The 20,107-nt window shown below is 40.5% G+C and overlaps 1 protein-coding gene across 1 annotated transcript; it reads left to right on the top strand.

The window, feature by feature from the left end:
* The first annotated feature begins 298 nt into the window (after nt 1–298).
* On the top strand, nt 299–19,818 carry slc22a7a (solute carrier family 22 member 7a). The gene is made up of 10 exons (XM_031747514.2): nt 299–765; nt 3,050–3,153; nt 10,318–10,472; nt 14,228–14,396; nt 14,483–14,606; nt 16,784–16,893; nt 16,983–17,197; nt 17,340–17,448; nt 17,596–17,802; nt 18,740–19,818. The coding sequence occupies exons 1-10, from the start codon at nt 400–402 to the stop codon at nt 18,819–18,821; spliced, it is 1,641 nt and encodes a 546-aa protein (XP_031603374.2). The 5' UTR covers nt 299–399; the 3' UTR covers nt 18,822–19,818.
* Nucleotides 19,819–20,107: the final 289 nt, after the last annotated feature.

The raw sequence follows: 20,107 nt of genomic DNA, 5'->3' as shown, positions 1-20,107 counted from the left end.
ACATAAGCTTAACTCCTAAGTGTGCATTATCCTTAACCTAAATATAACTTTACATGAACCTAAATTAATCATATTCTAATGTTAACTTTTTTCCCCCATTTTTTCCAATAGAAAGACTTGCTTCTTCTCCCTACAAACAGTGAATGGTTTTACATGTGATATCACACACACACACACACACACACACACACACACACACACACACACACACACACACACACACACACACACACACACACACCATTCTTAAAAAAGCTCTCTCTGTGCTTCATCACCACATTGAATTCAGCAGTGCAGGCAGTCTGAGAGAGAGGCACAGCATTAGATGGAAAGCAAATAATAACACATTTATTTAATTAACCTTGAGACACAAACCCTCAGCCCTTCTGTCTCATCATCATGAGGTTTGAGGAGATCCTGGACAAAGTTGGTGGGTTCTCCAAGTTCCAGTTCCTGGTCCTGCTTATCTTGTGTCTTCCCCGTGCCATCCTTCCACTCCATTTTCTCCTGCACAACTTCATCTCAGTCATACCACCTCACCGCTGTTCCCTTCAGAGTACACAACAAAATGAGAAGGACAGTTGGGACTCAGACCCTGAGGTGCTTTCCCTTAGGATTCCCCGCCAGGACGATGGCTCCTTCAGCTCTTGCAGGATTTACAGTCCCCTGCCAGCCTTTAACATCAGCCAAGGAAACCAGTCTGCACCTTGTCCACAGGGATGGGTCTATGACCAGTCACAGTTTCTTTCTACAACTGCCACAGAGGTAAGGATGAAAATGTAAGATCTGTTAGAGTATTTTATCGCAAATGATTAGCACAAGAAAATCTCTACAAAGAAAAACTACTACTAATAATAAGAAAAACATTGATTTTTTTCTCTACACGCTGCACTTCATAACAACTCACTGCATTATATTACTGAGCATTCATGGAACAAAGTTACTGATTTATCCAGAGTCTGTTTCCATGAAAACTTAATCAACAAAGAGAGACAAAACATTACTGATAACACACTTGTTGTTGGTTATGATTGACTATAGTGTCCCAGATAGTAAATTTATGCATCATTTATATCACTATACTAAACTGTTAAAATTTCTATTTAGGTATGGAGGCAAAGTCACCTGCCTACAATATAGCGAACAATAAATAGAAATATTTTTTAAATTTCCTTTGTTTATCTCTGCTTGTTTACATAACTGATGGGGAAGCTGATTAAATCACTGGAATTAGAATTGAAATTGAGATCAACTTTGTATTCTCTTCTATTGATATGTTATTATATATATATATATATATATATATATATATATATATATATATATATGTGTATATATATATATATATATATATATATATATATATATATATATATATATATATATATGTATGTATGTATACAATATAAAGCGCCAATATAAAGCGCCAATATAAAGCGCCTTGTGGCAACTGTTGTTGTGATTCGGAGCCATTCAAATAACATTTAATTGAACTGAACTGAAAAATGAAATTAATATGGCATGACATAATTTTTGGCGGGTAGAAATGGCTACTTTTTTATGCTTACACTCTTATACTATTATACTGTACTTTCATGCTTTTACTTGAGTAAAGAAGCTGAGAGTATCTCTATTACTACTTAAGTTAAGAATATCTATACTTCTACTTAAGCTAATATCTGTAGTTTTCCTACTGCTGGTTTTCAGAGATGTAATGAGTGGTTTTTATGAGCCACTGTAGACTTCCTATTTACTACAAGCTAATAGGAACCCAGTTTCACCCTTAGGTTTCCTTAGCCAGTGTCGAGTAGGCCCATTTAGCAATGGCAATTGCTATTTTATTTACTTAACACATTTCATTACATGTAAGTTCAATGTACTCAACACAGAAGACAAAAACATAAAATCTCTGTAGGTTTACAGTGCCTTAATGCAATGAAAGCAGCAAAACAAAAACAAAAACAAAAAACCCAAAGCAAATCAACAGTACTTATGAAGTGTAAGCCTGGTTCAATAAAAAACATTTTGAGTCTGTTTCTGAATATGTGTACAGTTGTAACTGAGCTCATGCCTGCAGGCAGCTTGTTCCAAAAAACAGGACCACAATAACTTAAGGCACCTTCAGTACACTTAAATCTGATTTTGGAAACCTAATTCTGGAGATCTGCACCTCATGACCTGAGACGTCTGACTGGACTGTGCAAAAGTGTGCAAGTCAGTCACTAACAGGACTTTAAAAGTAATTCTATATTGTACTGAGAGGCAATGAAGTGACTTAAACTCTACGGTAATATCAAATTTAAACATACCAGTAAGGATTCTCTGTGTTGCATTTTGAATGAGCTGAAGTCATCCTACTGGTGATTTGGAAAGTAATGCAAATGGGTCGCTACAATAACCTCAATAACCTAAAACTGAAACAAACACTTCTGTCTTTAGATAAGATGAAAGCCAATAAAGAACCTGACCCACTAAACCAACTGAGTCATGGAGCCTTTGAAATAGAATTTTATGACAATAAACAATAACAATGTCAACAGCAGCTGTAAGATCAAACAGACCTAAAAGTGAAACTCTCACTGTCGATCTTTAGGTTATTGATGATTTTAGGAAGAGTTATTTCTGTACTGTGATTGGATCTGAACCTTGATTAGTACTTAAGACTGTGAGATGAAAAATACTAATTTAGAATAGAATATATATAAAATTCCCCTCTTGCCCCTTTGGGCGGTCTGTCCTTCAAGCTCAGGTCTTGTACCAGAGGCCTGGGAGCTTGAGCGTCCTGCACAGCATCTTTGCTGTTCTTAGGACTGCGCTCTTCTGGACAGATATCCCGGTTGTTGTTCCTGGGATCTGCTGGTTACACTTGCCTAGCTTGGGGGTCACTGTAATGAGTGCTCCGATTAACACTGGGACCACTGTTACCTTCACCTTCCACATCCTCTCAAGTTCTTCTCTCAGCCCTTGGTACTTCTCCAGCTACTCGTGTTCCCTCCTTTTGATGTTGCTATTGCTTGTTAACTGCCTGTTGTATGTTGTATCTCTGCAGTGGGATCTGGTGTGCGACAACAAACACCTGAATCAAGCTCTGGCTACTTATTTCTTTCTTGGGGTCACATTTGGAGCCATTCTGTTTGGGCAGCTTTCTGACAAGTGAGTTCTTCAGTATTCATTGTTATTTTAAACCCTTAGGATCATCTGGCCCTGTAATCCAAACTGCAGGTGAATTTATACAGTCTATGTCTGAGAAAGAAGTATCAACATGCTTTAAGAAAAGCAATGCGAACAACATACAAACAACAAGCAAAAATCCATGTAGAATATATCCCAGTCGGTGGTTTCAAAGCGTATCATCAGATCTGTGGCAGTATGTTGTAGACAGTCCAGTGAAGAGAGGGGCTGAGCTGTCAACTGACCATGGCCTATTGGTGAGTATGATCAGGTGGTGGGGAAGGGTGCTAACGAAACCCGGCCCACCCAAATGTATAGTGAGTGTGCACTGGGAATGCCTGGCTGAGGCCTCGGTCGGCCATGCTCAGCACCTCTATTGCTGAGGCTTCTGCACTGAGCTGTGTCCACAAGGTGGTTGGTAGGGATGAGAATTTAGCGATTCTGATTCCTTTATCGATATCATTTATCGATTCAACTCCTTATTGATTCTCTTATTGATTCTCATTAGCTCTACTGAAAGTCACCACCATCTCTAAGCAGCATATGAAAGACATTATATTCATGCAAATTCTCCAAAAGTTGATTCTGTTCATCTGGACATAGCGTTTTCAGTGGGAGAAACGTTTCGTCAATCATCCAAGTGACTTCTTCAGTCTCAGCTGACTGCAGGTTTCCCCAATCCTCAGGGCCTTCTTGATGTGATGTTCTTCTGCTTCCCTGGCCGCTGTGTCTGTGGGGATGGTGTTCGCTCTGTGTTGTAGCGTTCTGATGACACCCAGTTTATGCTCCAGTGGATGATGAGAGTCACACCTTCACGCCCTGAGTAAATGTGGTTATCCCAGCTGGACTTTTGTCAAAGCTGGGAAGGCGCCAAAGAAAGCTCCAGCCGATCCAGGAGAGAAGGACAACTGCTGCCTAAGCAAAAACCTGTAGTGATCCCGTATGTGTCAGGAGTATCGGAACAGTTGAGACGCATTTTTTCTAAATACCGTGTCTCTGTGGCTTTCAAACCCCATAACACACTGCGCCAAAAATTGGTCCACCCCAAGGATCAGGTCCCCTGACACAAACAGAGTAACACAGTGTACGCTGTTAAGTGCCAGAAGGATTGCCAGGATTTATACATCTGGGAAACCAAACAACCTCTGGCAAAGCAGATGGCACAACACAGAAGAGCTACCTCGTCAGGCCAGGACTCTGCAGTCTATTTACACCTACAGGCCAGTGGACACTCTTTCAATGACGAGGATGTATACATCCTGGACAGGGAGGAACGCTGGTTTGAGCGTGGAGTCAAGGAGGCCATTTATGTGAAAAGGGAAAGACCATCTCTGAATTGAGGAGGGGGCCTAAGGGTACATCTGTCACCATCTTACAATGCTGTGATTGCAGCCCTTCCCCAACTCTCTGTGAATGGTACTCATGGCCATTGAGCCGTGGTCTTTGATCAGTGGGCCTTGATCAGTGGTTGTTGATCAATGGTCATGACAATTTGCATATTAATGATCAATAAACTGACCTCCCAGCCCTTTGTTCCTTCAGTGGGCTGGTTTCAGTCATTATGCAAATGTACTGTTTATAGGATTGGGGAAACCTGCAGTCAGGTGAGACTGAAGAAGTCACTTGGATGAGTGATGAAACGTTTCTCCCACTGAAAACACTACGTCCAGATGAACAGATGATCGAGAATGCATCAAGACATTCATGCAAATTAATTACACCCTGAGTGGTCAAATGTTTGTGCATGGTGGAGGTATTTCCCCTCTTTCTAATGATCAGTTTTGGGGTCATTAGTCAAAAAAACTAAACTAAAGTAAAAAATGTATTATGCATGTTACAAAAAACATTTTTTCTTAAAAGTAATGCAGTATATTACCTAATGACACCCAGACATATGTTATACTACTTGTTAAGTTACTTTCATGTTTCTCTGTAAAATGATCTGAAACACGTCTCATAATTACCATTTAACAATACAAACCAACAAGCTACAGCCCCATGTTATTGTGGTAGAGGGAGCAATCAGGCAGAAGAAACAGTTGTATCAGGCTCGGTTAGCCTGTAGGACTTCAGAGCCAGCTGATAGGCACCAGCAGGCCAAGCGGAACACAGCACAGAAGGATAAAGAGGTGCTCTACCAACACTGTGTACAGTGCGAGTGGAGTGTTGCCCAGAGGAGAAAGCTGTGTGGTGCGTGTTGCTGACTTCAACTGAGGAAGTCAGCAACACGCACCACACCGCCCAACAGTATCCTCAACTGAGGATACTGTCGGGCGGTGGCACTTTGAGGACCTCTTTAATCCCACTGACAGAGGGAGGAAGCAAAGACTTGGGATGAGGGGGAGGACTCAAGCATTACCGAGGTCCCAGAGGCAGTGTGGCTGGGTGTTTTGTGGCTCAGCTACAGGAGAGGGGTTGGGCAGTGGGTTCAGGGGACAGTGCCAGAGGAGGCCGGTTGGCAGAGCTATCATCCATTACATCAACTATGGTTCCCTATTTCAGTAGCTGACAGTGCCCAGAGGAGAAAGCTGTGTGGTGCGTGCGAGCTGGAGAGGGCAACTGAAAAGCTTAATGTACATAAAAACACAAAAAGCACTGTAAATAAAAACCACTGTCACCAAACTTTCGAGCAGCAGATCCTTCTTACTTCAGTGGTCCCGAAACCCAGCTTGACATGATGGATCAGTGGCCGGTCCACTCGGTGGAAACAGTGGCGCAGATGGTGGAAGATTTGGCGGTGATGCACCAGGAGCAGGCAGCTGTGCATAGTGAACAGCTAAAGAAACTGCAGGTCCATGCTTAGCAGCAGACGGTTTTATCAAACCTTTTTGGTCGCTCTGGCTCCTTCCAGTGATGCTCCACCAAATAGAGGAAAGTGACAATTCAGAGGCTTTACTTGAGATTTTCCAAACTAAAGTGAGAGGTGTGCCCATAACTGGGCGAGGAATGGGCCTTGACACTGCTGTTGGGGGAGGTCCAGGTGGCCGCTCTTAGCCTCCCTGCCATGGTTAGGGCCTCGTTTGAAAATTTTCGGCAGGCAATCTTGGACTGACTGGATCTCTCCCCGGAGGGCCATCGCCGCTGCTTCCGCGAGGATCAGACAGGGCTGGGAGACATGCCCCTCACCCTACGCTAGGTAGCTGCATGATGTCACAGGCAGGTGGGTGCAGCCAGGCCCCACACCAGGAGAGGTGTGATTACTGGATGTGGTAGTATGAGAAAGGTTTGTTGAGGGGATGGCCAGCCGGTGATAGCAGACCAACCCTGCCCTCCTGGCCGGGAGGCCCTTGAAACTGCTGTAACCCGGTCAGAAGATCACCTGGCAGCGCAGCTGGCATGTGGCAGGAAGTCAACTAATTCCAGCCCCAAGGAGAAGGTTCCATGAGGCTTCCCCAGCCCAGCTAGCTGCTGGAGCACCGACACCCTCCTTCTCCGGTAGAGACCTACTGTATACCTGGTTCATCCTAACCAGGGTTAGGCCCACCTAACCCTGGTTCATCTGGGGCAGACAGTAGACGCAGTACTGTCTGGTCATGGTACTTGTCACGGTACTTGATAGTAGAGTTGGATGTCTCGAGACCGGTCTTGGTCTCGAGACCGGTCTCGAGACCACTTTTACGTGGTCTTGGTCTCGTCTTGGTCTCGACGGACTTTTGTCTTGGTCTCGGTCTTGGTCTCGATGGACTTTTGTCTTGGTCTTGTCTTGGTCTCGACGGACTTTTGTCTTGTCTCGGTCTTGGTCTCGCTGTTTCGGGTCTTCCGTTCTCAAATCGACATAGTGTTCGGGAGATTTGGAGTCAACCATTAGCGGAGCGGGGGTGGCTTACTGGGCTTAAGCCGGGTCATTTTTTTTCAGAAGCATGGGGCACCGTCGTAAATTCCCCTAATTTTGGTATGATCCGAGCTCAGGCACTGGCGACTGAGCACAGCACGCATGTGAGCGAGGAGGGAGAAGCTGCTGCCTGCGAGTTTGCTGCAGACAGAGGACAGCTTAAGTTTGACCAGGTACCAAAGCAAATCATTCGTACTGAACTAATAATGTAAATATGACGGTGTATCACAAAAGATTGATATCAAACTGATCAGTTGGTTGCGTTACTTGCTCTTGAGTGAATCAACAAATGGATAAATAAAAAGCCGAAAACAATGCTGATTTTTTAGAGAGTCTTAGCTTACATTTCATATTTTCAGTTGTTACCCTCCACGGCTAAACAAACTCTCTAAATCGGTTTCAATTGTGTACTGATGAACACAACAATGGACATAAGAAGCTTCTTTCAAAGAAAAAACTCAGGTAGATGTTATTTTATATATTATGCTTTGTATGTTGTTCAGTATATCTATGCAAAACAAGAGGAATTTCAATACACAGCAGTATATTCACAGATGAAACCAGATATTTACATACACTTTAGGTAGAAAACATAAAAACTATTTTTACTGTTAAACATTAATTTAGAGTAAACTTTTGTTTTAGATAAATAAACTAATCTTTTGAATTAGTTTAATGACAGAATAAAGAGAGACAGAGCTGTCTATTTTTATCCCTTTCATCAAATTTAGGAGAACATATACACTAAGTTTATTGTTAATTAATAAGAAAAACTCCAGACATTCCATTCTGAGCTTAAGAAGCTTCTGATAGGTTAGTAGAGTCCATGTGAGTAAATTGGTGGCACAGCTGTGGAAGCATATAAGGCAAAACACAGAGCCTGTTTCTGTGACATGTGAAAATCAAGAGATGTCAACCAAAACACCAGGAACAGAATTGTGGAGCTACATAAGTGTGGCTCAATTTTGAATACAATTTGGTGCCATTTGCAATTAAGAAATACAGATAGTTTTTCTCTTTACTCTTAAAGTTAACAAATATGTTTTTATATTTATCAATCTAAAAAAAAAACATTTAGTCTGATTTGATGTTACAATTAAAAAAGTGTTTGTGTTTTTATCTGAAGAGTATGTAAATATCTGGTTTCAACTGTATATTTGATGATGTTGGTGTTTGGCTTGATTGTCAGCACAAAGAGGGAGAGAGAGGAACAGAGAGGAGATGGAGAATGAGGACAGAACAGAGATGGAACAAGAGCAGGTGAGACACACATGTTAGTCAAATGGTTGTTTGCCAAAACTCATCAGAACATGTATCTAGTACCTGTTTCTTTTTAGATACCATTTGTTACTTTTCAAATTCTATATTTATTAAGTTATGCAGGCTTGTTTGCACAACAAGGCTAAATAATTATATAAACTTTTCAGAATCTAAATAGCGTGCTTTGGTAGAATTAAAAAAATAAGTGTAGTGCAGGTCTATGATGATTTTCAGTGCTACTATCATCTAGTTCTGATTCTGGTTCCGTCTTGGTTAAGTCCTAAGTAGTCCTGATTTTGAACTGTTGTAGTCCTGTTTTAATTCCAGATCAGTTCTGGGTCTGGTTGAATTGGGGTTTAGTCCCTGTGTCTTGATACAGGCCCGACTTTGTTCTGCCTTGCTGCTTAATTAAAAACTAGTTTAAGGTGTCCTGCATATGTGATATTTATTTTTTTCCTATATGAAGTAATTCTTTTTGAACAAAACTCAAAACAGAGCCTAATAATCTTTCAGTCATTTCTACCCTCACTTAATTTCCTTTTCGCTGCTCAGCTCTCACACAGTGGCTCAGTTATGCTCCAATCCCTCCATACTGTTGCCAATCACATGCGAGGATATAGGATAATATCATTATGTGAAAAACAGAGAGGGTGAGAGACGCGACAGTCAAGTGGAGCCGTGCGTCTGTCCTCTCAGCAAGTGAGTGAGACAGTAGACAGCGGTGAGGAGGGCTGTGCTGAAGCAAAAACACATAAATATGCCTGACACCTGTAAACGAAGCAGCATCTGGCTGCAGTTTAAAGACTTTTTTTGTCTCGGTCTTGGTTTTGGTCTTGGTCTCGTCTCAACTCGGTCTCGGTCTTGGTCTCGTCTCAACTTGGTCTTGGTCTTGGTCTTGTCTTGGTCTCGATACCCTCTGGTCTTGGTCTTTGTCTTGGTCTTGATACCCTCTGGTCTTGGTCTTGTCTTGGTCTCGGATTAGGCGGTCTTGACTACAAGTCTACTTGATAGTAGACACGGTAGTGATGTTATCTATTTATGACAAATAAAACTTAAAACTGAAACTTGAAACATTTCACATAATAACAGATGGTATACACGGTGATTACCGTCTCTTCTTTTTCTGCAGCATATGTGAAGAAATTAAAACTTTCAAGATTAGAAGTTTGAAAAGTTGAGTTCTATTTAGTAAAAATCTAAAGGATAATAACTAAAGCTTAAAAATCAGCTGTAATTATTTTAGTTAAAATTATGACTTTATAACAATCAGATTGTCACAGAAGTTTTTTCATCTAAGCCAGGCATTGCACTACGTCATTGTTGTCCTGTGACTCATTATTACAAGCAGCCTTTGTTCAGACAAAGTCAGCTGCTAGTGTACTGATAAAAAAAACAAGCATGTCTATGTTAGGAAGTATGTTAGGAAGTGGAAGGGAGATGTGGAGGAGCTTGGGGGTAGGTCCAGATTGCACAAAATTGTAAAAAGCTTAAAACATAAATCATTACATTTTGTGGTAATGACAAGTTTATGTAGTCTTCTGAAGTCATTAGTACACAGCTGTGTGAAGAAAAAGTCATGTGGAGACTGTTTTTGTAATCATTGACATGGGCCTATTAGGTAACTAACATTTTGGGATTATTCAACATGTCACATGAGACACAACAGACACTCACACAGAGCTCATATTTCCTGTGATGCGGTTGAGTTTTAGAATAATTTTTGGCTCCACACAATCAGTACAATCTGGCTGATATCACGGGGACTCCATCCATTCATCCATCTGTCCATTCATTTTCTACAGAGTCATTTAAACATTTGCCATATTGCCCTCCATGTCATGGTTTTATTTATTTTTTTAACTAATTAAGTAATTTCTTGATCAACAGAAGACACATCTAAAGTGACATTATAAGTCACATTGCTGCAACTGTAAGGTCCATTTAGTGTCATACTAATGTGTTTAATCTCATTAAACACATTTACCCATAATGAACCTGCAGTTCTAGCTCATCTAATACAGTTGAAACTCACTGCTAAAATTTATATGTTGCAGGTTTGGTCGTAAGTCAATGATTCTGGTAGCTTTCATTGCCTCCACGACATTAGGAGCCACTTCTGCCTTCTCCACTTCCTACACTATGTTTGCAATCTCCAGAGCAGTCTGTGGTGCAGCCCTCAGTGGGATGTCAATCATTGGTGTGGTTCTCGGTAAGAAATTAGTGGAACACAAAGTCTAATGTCCATTCACTTAAATTTCACTTGAATACATTTCTACAGTACCTCTTTAATCAGTGTACAACCTGCTGTGAAGTGTTGTGCAATGTTTTTTGTTTATTGGATATTATTCTTTGTAAAAATATAACTTTTTAAATCATATCATCTGAACTCTTTCTTTCCTTCAAAAATATGTTTCATCATTATGCATTGGTTTGATTGTTAGCAGTCTAAAGATAGAGAGAAATGTAATGTAATGGCAGTCTGCAAATGCTTTTTGTGCTCCATTATGCAGAAGGTGTCTTTTGGCACTGGTGGGTCAGTGATGAGAGCAATATTAGCCTGATTTTAGCCTGAGACCTACAAAGTCCAGGTTGGGAGTAGCTCCGGCATACTCTGTAATTCCAAGGTTTGTCAGCCAAAAAGATGTGATATACAGTGGCTTGCAAAAGTATTCGGCCCCCTTGAACTTTCCCACATTTTGTCACATTACAGCCACAAACATGAATCAATTTTATTGGAATTCCACGTGAAAGACCAATACAAAGTGGTGTACACGTGAGAAGTGGAACGAAAATCATACATGATTCCAAACATTTTTTACAAATAAATAACTGCAAAGTGGGGTGTGCGTAATTATTCAGCCCCCTTTGGTCTGAGTGCAGTCAGTTGCCCATAGACGTTGCCTGATGAGTGCTAATGACTAAATAGAGTGCACCTGTGTGTAATCTAATGTCAGTACAAATACAGCTGCTCTGTGACAGCCTCAGAGGTTGTCTAAGAGAATATTGGGAGCAACTACAACATGAAGTCCAAAGAACACACCAGACAGGTCGGGGATAAAGTTATTGAGAAATTTAAAGCAGGCTTAGGCTACAAAAAGATTTCCCAAGCCTTGAACATCCCACAGAGCACTGTTCAAGCGATCATTCAGAAATGGAAGGAGTATGGCACAACTGTAAACCTACCAAGACAAGGCCGTCCACCTAAACTCACAGGCCGAACAAGGAGAGCGCTGATCAGAAATGCAGCCAAGAGGCCCATGGTGACTCTGGACGAGCTGCAGAGATCTACAGCCCAGGTGGGGGAATCTGTCCATAGGACAACTATTAGTCGTGCACTGCACAAAGTTGGCCTTTATGGAAGAGTGGCAAGAAGAAAGCCATTGTTAACAGAAAACCATAAGAAGTCCGTTTGCAGTTTGCCACAAGCCATGTTGGGGACACAGCAAACATGTGGAAGAAGGTGCTCTGGTCAGATGAGACCAAAATGGAACTTTTGGCCAAAATGCAAAACGCTATGTGTGGCGGAAAACTAACACTGCACATCACTCTGAACACACCATCCCCACTGTCAAATATGGTGATGGCAGCATCATGCTCTGGGGGTGCTTCTCTTCAGCAGGGACAGGGAAGCTGGTCAGAGTTGATGGAAAGATGGATGGAGCCAAATACAGGGCAATCTTGGAAGAAAACCTCTTGGAGTCTGCAAAAGACTTGAGACTGGGGCGGAGGTTCACCTTCCAGCAGGACAACGACCCTAAACATAAAGCCAGGGCAACAATGGAATGGTTTAAAACAAAACATATCCATGTGTTAGAATGGCCCAGTCAAAGTCCAGATCTAAATCCAATCGAGAATCTGTGGCAAGATCTGAAAACTGCTGTTCACAAACGCTGTCCATCTAATCTGACTGAGCTGGAGCTGTTTTGCAAAGAAGAATGGACAAGGATTTCAGTCTCTAGATGTGCAAAGCTGGTAGAGACATACCTTAAAAAGACTGGCAGCTGTAATTGCAGCAAAAGGTGGTTCTACAAAGTATTGACTCAGGGGCTGAAATAATTACGCACACCCACTTTTCAGTTATTTATTTGTAAAAATGTTGTTTGGAATCATGTATGATTTTCGTTCCACTTCTCACGTGTACACCACTTTGTATTGGTCTTTCACGTGGAATTCCAATAAAATTGATTCATGTTTGTGGCTGTAATGTGACAAAATGTGGAAAAGTTCAAGGGGGCCGAATACTTTTGCAAGCCACTGTATATGCCCTTGCTCAGCATTCCTCCATTCCAGCATTTCCGGTTCTGAAATGCCCTTCTGAGTTTTTCCCAGTGTTTCACAGTACCTGTCAGCATTTATTGTGATCCCAGCAGGCAGAAAGTCACCAACAATATTTCGGTCCCAATACACAGTTGCGCACTGCCCGCACTGCGCGCACTGTGCGTAAGCATTCTCCACAACACTACGCATCCACAAGTCACCTGTCAAACTGTTGCTCTCGCAAAACCGAAGTTTAGCCTGGAGTTTGCACCCAGTGACTACAACCTGTTCCCGAAGTTGAAAGAACATTTGTCCGGAATGCGATTCTGCGGCGGCAGTGAGCAGATATGACACGAGCATTGTAAAACTGCCAAAGCGTCTACAAAAATGCATCGACCGAAATGGCGATTATGTAGAAAAATAAATAAGTGTGTGTCAACACCTTCTCATTTAATGGTTTTTCTTTATTTTCATCATTATTTACATTGTAGATTCTCACTGAAGGCATCAAAAACATTTGGAAAGTTGTAAACAAAAAAGTGTGAAATAACTCAAAACATGTTTTAGAATTTTGATTCTTCAAAATAGCCACCCTTTGCTTTGATTACTGCTTTGCACAGGAGTTCCCAGAGATACTGAGAACTTGTTTACCCATTTGCCTTTACTCTCTGGTCCATCTCATCCATCCCAAACCATCTCCATTGGGTTTAGGTTAGGTGACTGTGGAGGCCAGGCCATCTGGCGCAGCACTTCATCACTCTCCTTCTTGGTCAAGCAGCCCTTACACAGTCTGCAGGTGTGTTTGAGGTCATTGTCCTGTTAAAAACATATTCAAGGATGATGATGATCCTAACCCCATTAAGAAGGCAAGAAGTTCCACAAATGAACACTGACAGGCACACCTGTGAAGTGAAACCATTTTCAGAGACTACATCATGAAGCTCATTGAGAGAAGGCCAAGGGTTTGCAGCGCTGTCAACAAAGCAAAGGGTAGCTACTTTCAGTAATCTAAAATATAAGAGATATTTAGATTTATTCATCAAGTTTTTCTTTGCTTCATATATTTGATGTCTTCAGTGTGTATCTACAATGTACAGTACCATGTGTAAACTTCTTCTTCTTCTTCTTCTTCTTTTTATTCAAATTGGTCTATCTATTTATATTTTTATTCTTTTGGTACAACTATTCTGAATCCAGCATGAAAGTTGAATGAAAAAAAGCATTTACTTAAATTCTGTTTTGCAGAATTTTGTTTAAAAAAAAAAATTCTACATTTTCTCTTGCATTTTTGGGAAATATAACTATATACTATTCAGACATTGTCGGTAGTTGTCTTTTGCAATGTGAAGTTTTTTTTGTATGATCAAACATGGGACTTTGCAGGACTGCTAGATTTTTTTAAATATTTTAGCTATTCAATAGTGAGACATTATTTGATGTAACAAAGACAAGTAAAAAAAAAATCAGGCTTTTATCTTCAATAGTTTTTGAGATATTCATGTTGAAACATGGCTTCAGATTTCAATGTGTGAAAAAACGGCCTAATTACAAAATATATCTTGAAAAGTATTTGATTTATCAAGCAATCATGATGTTTTCAAACTTTGTATGATGAAAACGAAAATGGTTGAGCAGAGATGTTGATTTGAGATGGAATGATGCTTATGTAAAATCCAACTTGTTCACTTTCTTTTACTTCCTCCTCAGGTATTGAATGGACAGATATAAAGCATCGTACCTTTGCTGGTACTGTTATGAGTTTATCTTGGAGTGTTGGGAACATGTTTCTGGCCCTGCTGGCCTACTTTATACGAGACTGGAGGCATTTGACTTTGGCAGTGACAGCGCCCTGCATTACTGCCATCATTCCCTGGTGGTAAGGAGTTTCCATTTTCAATACTAACAGAAAACATGTTTTTGTCTGTGTGTTTTTAAAATCCAGTTTCTTCTGCCTCACTTCAGGTGGCTTCCTGAATCAGCCCGGTGGTTGCTGGCTAATGGGAGAGTGGAGGAAGCTAAGAAGTATCTGATTCAGTGTGCTAAAGTCAATGGGAAGAATGAATACATATCCAAACTGGATAGTGAGGTGAAGCTAATGTTACTTGTGTGCAAAATTAACATCTACAGCTATATACGGTTTAGAGTAGCATTTCAAATACGATTGGTTTTACACTGGAAGAATTCAGGATGTTGATGTCTGTTAATCAAGCTTTCAATCTCCCCGAACCATTTTTAACCTACAATCAAGCTTTACATCTCAGTGTAATTGTCCAAAACAAAAAGTTTACAAAAGACACTGGAACTCCAGAAACAGTTCAGGGGGCCAGCACAGAGGTTGACGGCACATGAGTGCAAAACAGAGCAGTTCAAAGGGCCGACGGCACGATAGTTTGTAACAGGGCAGTTCAGGGGGCCGACCTGGAGGTCAACAGCACAGGAGTCCAGGCCAAAACATTTCAGGAGGCCTACTGCACGGAAAAATAGTTCAGGAGGCCCACTGCAGAGCCAGCGCTGGCGGCAGAGCAGTTCTGGAGGCTGACAGCAGAGCCAGCGGCAGCGATGAGACAATCCAGGTTGCTGGCCGTTAGGAAAGTGACAACGGCGCAGGCGAAGCAAGTCCAGACGTGATGCTGGACGTGGACATGGATGAGCAAGATACAGAGAACACAGAGACCTGACACGTGGGGCAGGAAGGCACAGAGTAGATGCAACTCGAACACAGGGGAGGCACATAAACAAAAACCTAAAGACTACAAATTATGATATACTAAGGAACTAGAGAGCTAGAAATACTGAAAAACGAAATCAAGAGACTAGCAGTGAAAAAATTATGATGAAATCAAAGATCAATAATGGTACAAACTCAAAACACTGGGTCGCAGACCCAGGACCGTGACAGCAGTCCATTGTTCCATCACCCTATTTGATTAAACTACACTTTGGTAATGAAATAACATGGCATGCACCTCAAAACACAACCAATCAGACAACCTCATGTTAAGGCTCATGAAAAATGTCTTAAGGGTACAGCTCTGCATTCTAAACTGGTTAAGCAGTGGTTTGACCCATACTGAAATACTACTGATAGGGCTTTACCTCAGGTCACGGGGTGGCTGTGGCTCAGGTGGTAGAGCAGATCAGCTACTAACCAGAAGGTTGGGGGTTTGATCCTTGGCTTCCCCAGTCTGCATGCCAAATATCCTTGGGCGAGATACTAACCCCAAGTTGCCCTCCGATGCATTCATCGGAGTATAAATGTGTGTTAATGTAGTTTAGTTTGCACTTGGGTTTAGAAGTGCTTGTATGAATGGGTGAATGAGGCATGTTGTATACAGTGCTTTGAGTACTCTGGGAGAGTAGAAAAGCGCTATACAAGAATCAGTCCATATCAGACTGACTAGGGTATTACTACTAAAACATCATAAACAAGTTTTAAAAATAAGTGGGAAATGCAGTTTTTTTTCCCCTCCAGGACCTTTCAAAGGTGCTATTATAAGTCATGTTTGACTTTGTGCCTTTCTGTATCGTTCCTGGGACACTATTCACAATAATATCTGTTTTAGTTTTTGCTGAAGTTTATAAAAATTAGTGTCAAAAATGAAAATGAAATGATCAAGACATGCAAAATACATTTCCTGTGGTCGAAAACTATTTTGTGCAGCTTTCTTGCATTTACAATTTTCAGGGATATACCTTTGACATTTCTTTAACTACAAAATGAGTAAAAAAACAAAACAAAACAAAAACATTTGGGGGTTTATTGTACTTCTTTTTTTTTTTTTTTTTTTTTTTTTTTAGCAATTTTGTGTAGTTACTATGGATTTTATCATACATATTATTAAGATTTGGGATATAGCAGATACATTGATGTATAGCAACTTGAAATGCTCCAAAAACTTTAAAGCATAGCTCAATTAATATTGCAATTACTATCAATTCATTTTATTAAAATAGTGCCAAATCACATCAGCAGGTGCCTCAAAGCAAGCCAAATAAACCCGAATAAAAAGAAAATTGAATTGAATTCAATAGTTAATGGATTTGCTTTACTTGCAAAAGATCTTTAATTCAAGAACAAGAATAGACACGCCCAGCACCAGAGGGTCACAAGCTGAGTGTTTCATCCAAAGGGCATCTGGCATAAAATCTGAGCCAATTAAAACATATCGATCCATCTACTGTGGTGATCCTTTGGGAAAAGGGTGACCCTTTGCGGCTGACTGCACTTTTTAAAATATATATTTATACTTTTCTGTACTGCAGGTTCTGGTGAAGGTGACAGTTTCTGAGGTGGCTGAAAACAACCACTCCTATCTGGATTTGGTCAAAACACCTCAGCTGAGGAAGATCACGCTTGTCTCTGGATTCTTCTGGTACCAAGTCATTCTTTGAAAGCACTACTTGCTACTGTTGTCCTTTCATGTTATCTGTGTGTTTTCATTTTGTGTTGCTAAACCTCCAGGTTTGCTGTTGCTTTCCTGTACTATGGGATTAGTTTCAAGATCTCAGGTTTTGGCGTCAATATCTACCTCACACAGTTCATCTATGGTGCCATTGAAGTTCCTGCCAAAGTCTTCGCCTTCTTCATCTTGGACTGGATTGGTCGACGAAATGGCCAGGCGTGGTTTCTAATCATAACAGGATCTCTGATTGGAATAAACACATTCATTCCTCTAGGTTAAATAACTTCCTGACTTATTTACACTTAAAGTAAATGAGACTTGCAGACCTCTCTTTATTTAATTAGCTTTAGTTAGCTTCATAAATCCACTCCAAGGTTTCAGATATCTTACACATCTTTGATCTGTTTCTTGCTCAGAGTTCTCTGTGCTTCGTACATGCATTGCTGTTGTGGCAAAGGGTTTCTCTGAGTCAGCTTTCACCACCGCATTTCTTTATTCGGCTGAACTCTATCCAACCATCCTCAGGTATAACCCCTTGAGGGTTCTGAAACATCACCATTTCACATAAAGTGCGCAGAACTAATGCTCTTTTTAGTTACAAATTTTATGCAGTAAATGTACTTTGTGATGCAGCATTAAAATCATAGTTCCTGGTTGTGTTGTTGTGGGCAGGCAATGTGGTATAGGTTACACCTCGTGTATATGTCGGATTGGGAGTTCCCTGGCTCCACTGATCATGCTGCTGGATGATGTCTGGGATCTTCTGCCCCCTCTGATCTTTGCTGGCACTGGTATTATCAGCGGCAGCTTGGTCTTCCTGCTCCCAGAGACACTCAATGTCCGTCTGCCTGAAAACATTGTTGATGTTGAAGAGGGAAGGTACGGTATAGACAAGACAGCAAAAAAGCAAATCAGAGAAGGGGGGGGGGGGCCTCCCTGACTTCTAGTAACATTCAAACATGAGTCATGAGTTCAATTTAATCTCAAAGTATCTGCATTCTGAAAGTACTTTATTGCTTTAATGCTATCACACCATAGGCATACACTGTTAACATATACCCACAAACAGACCAAACCTGTCTTACTGTCAGGGTAATCAGTAGGGATGGGAATAAGATAAGAAATTAACATTCCGTTTCCGTTATCAATATCACTTATGAATTCAATTCCTTATCGATTTGTCAATTCTCATTGGGTTCTCATTGGCTCCGTTTTGAGAGTCACCATGTTTGCTAAGCAGACGTTACTTAATTACTCCCATGAGGAGTAATTGGTTATATACTTGTTACATTACTTTCACATTTCTCTGTAAAATGACCTGAAACGATTTGTCTTATAATTACCATTTAAACAATATAAACCTATATGCTGCAGTCTCACACCAGCCAACATGAATTCCTATCCTAATGAGGAGACACACAAGCTTTCTAGTATTTAGGTACAAACACAAAGCCGACAGCACTAAGCAAAGATGAATACCAGAGATAGAGAGAGAGAGACAAAGAGAATTCAAAGCAATCACAACAGTTATTCTACTTTAGAAGCATGAACAATTAAAAACGGAGGCTGCAGCCTGACTGCTCATCAGATTGTTCCCTGTTGAAGTTCAGGGTCTGGCTTTTATTATATTTTGTCCACCCAGACCTTACAGGGCACTTTTGACAAGTTCTTGACAAGTACTGGATTTTGTTAAGAAAAGTAAAAAGTGGAAAAATCACGTTAATGTTGCTGTCTTAAATTACTGATGCTTTATTTTCCTCTTAGCAAATGAAAGAGAAAAAATGACTGTTTTCCTCTGTTTTTCTTTTCTGTGTAGACACAGGCAGGTTGATGCAAAGGAAGATGCAGAGATTGAGCTGGTAAACAGTACAGAGGCAGCACCATCAAAAGAAGACTGATCAGCTGCTGGCCAGAGAAGACATTCTTTTTGATGGTTCTGGTTCATTAACACATGAATTATTGCTCTCTATATTGGGAGTTTACAGACTAGTGACTATTCTGTTCTGATCTTCATTTTGACCTCATATTGTTTCAGTTAGGACTGTTCAGTACAATATAGCATGCATCAAGTTTGTCATTTTAATGTTTTAAGCCTTGAAGTCTAATTTTAAAACTGTCAACCAACTGCTACTGATATTCAGCTTTCAATTTGCCTAATTGTGTGAATGCCGTTTATTGTGTGAGTTCCTGTTTCTCTTTATTGTGTGAATGCCTCACAGGCATTCACACTATTGAGATCCTGTTTCTCTTTAAACTTTATTATTGTGTGAATGCCTCACTGGCATTCACACTATTGAGTTCCTGTTTCTCTTTATTCTTTATTATTGTAGTTGCTTCCGTAAGTTTTTCGCCATGGAACTACTCCCTCAGTTTTCAGCCGATTTTCACCGTTCAAACTCTAAACTGTTCTGCTCTTTCTGCTAATGCCGGCTATGAATTTTGGTGTTTATTACTATTATACTTTTTAAATATTACACTTTTTTCCTTTAATTTGTCCCATTGAAATGAATGGGAAACTTCCAAAATTCTGCTAAAACTTGCTTGTTTTTTAAACTTAACCACATCCTCATACTTTTACGTAGAAACTCCATTCAAACTTTAAAACGTTCTCAAATTATTGGGCTATGCCTGTGTGATTCAGCTTTTTTATATTTTTTACCATTTTAATTTAATGCCTCTTTAAGTTTTCAGTTGCAGCTTTGTAATTTTTCAGAAAATACATGCGTTGTTATGGTTGCTATGCAATTAACTAACTGTGAGCACTGGTCCTTTCTTAAGTTTCTCTTCATGTCTGAACAACTTCTTGCTGCTCACTCAATTTTCACTCAACCCCCACAAATTATACATCAAAACGTAGGAATTTTTGCTGGCTTTCAGAAAATGTCACTATCACTGTTGTGGAAGTTACAGATTTTTATCAAATCGCCTCAGAGCAACACAAAGTCTAAAAACTCTCCATAGAAAGTCAATGGGGACTTTGTTCAAAATCACCACTGGAATTCTCTAATGAGAGGCATTTTCAAACCGTCATATCTCCTTAACAAAGCAAAGTTAAGACATGAGGCTTGTGTCAATTCATCTTCAGACACTGCTGACACTCACGGTCGAAGCAGTTTTTACAGTCATCTTACCGTTGAGCCATGATTTACGTTTGTTTGAGGGGTGGAAATCTGTCCTTCTCTCA

Source organism: Oreochromis aureus, linkage group 6, assembly GCF_013358895.1.
Source record: "Oreochromis aureus strain Israel breed Guangdong linkage group 6, ZZ_aureus, whole genome shotgun sequence".
Taxonomy (NCBI): domain Eukaryota; kingdom Metazoa; phylum Chordata; class Actinopteri; order Cichliformes; family Cichlidae; genus Oreochromis; species Oreochromis aureus.
This window is presented reverse-complemented; position numbering and strand designations above follow the sequence as displayed.

Excerpts from the sequence above, each read along its gene's own strand:
- slc22a7a (XM_031747514.2), top strand. The coding sequence starts at position 400 with ATGAGGTTTGAGGAGATCCTGGACAAAGTTGGTGGGTTCTCCAAGTTC. Across the intron at positions 14,397-14,482 it reads ACTGCCATCATTCCCTGGTG|GTGGCTTCCTGAATCAGCCC; the intron begins GTAAGGAGTTTC and ends GCCTCACTTCAG. Across the intron at positions 14,607-16,783 it reads TATCCAAACTGGATAGTGAG|GTTCTGGTGAAGGTGACAGT; the intron begins GTGAAGCTAATG and ends TCTGTACTGCAG.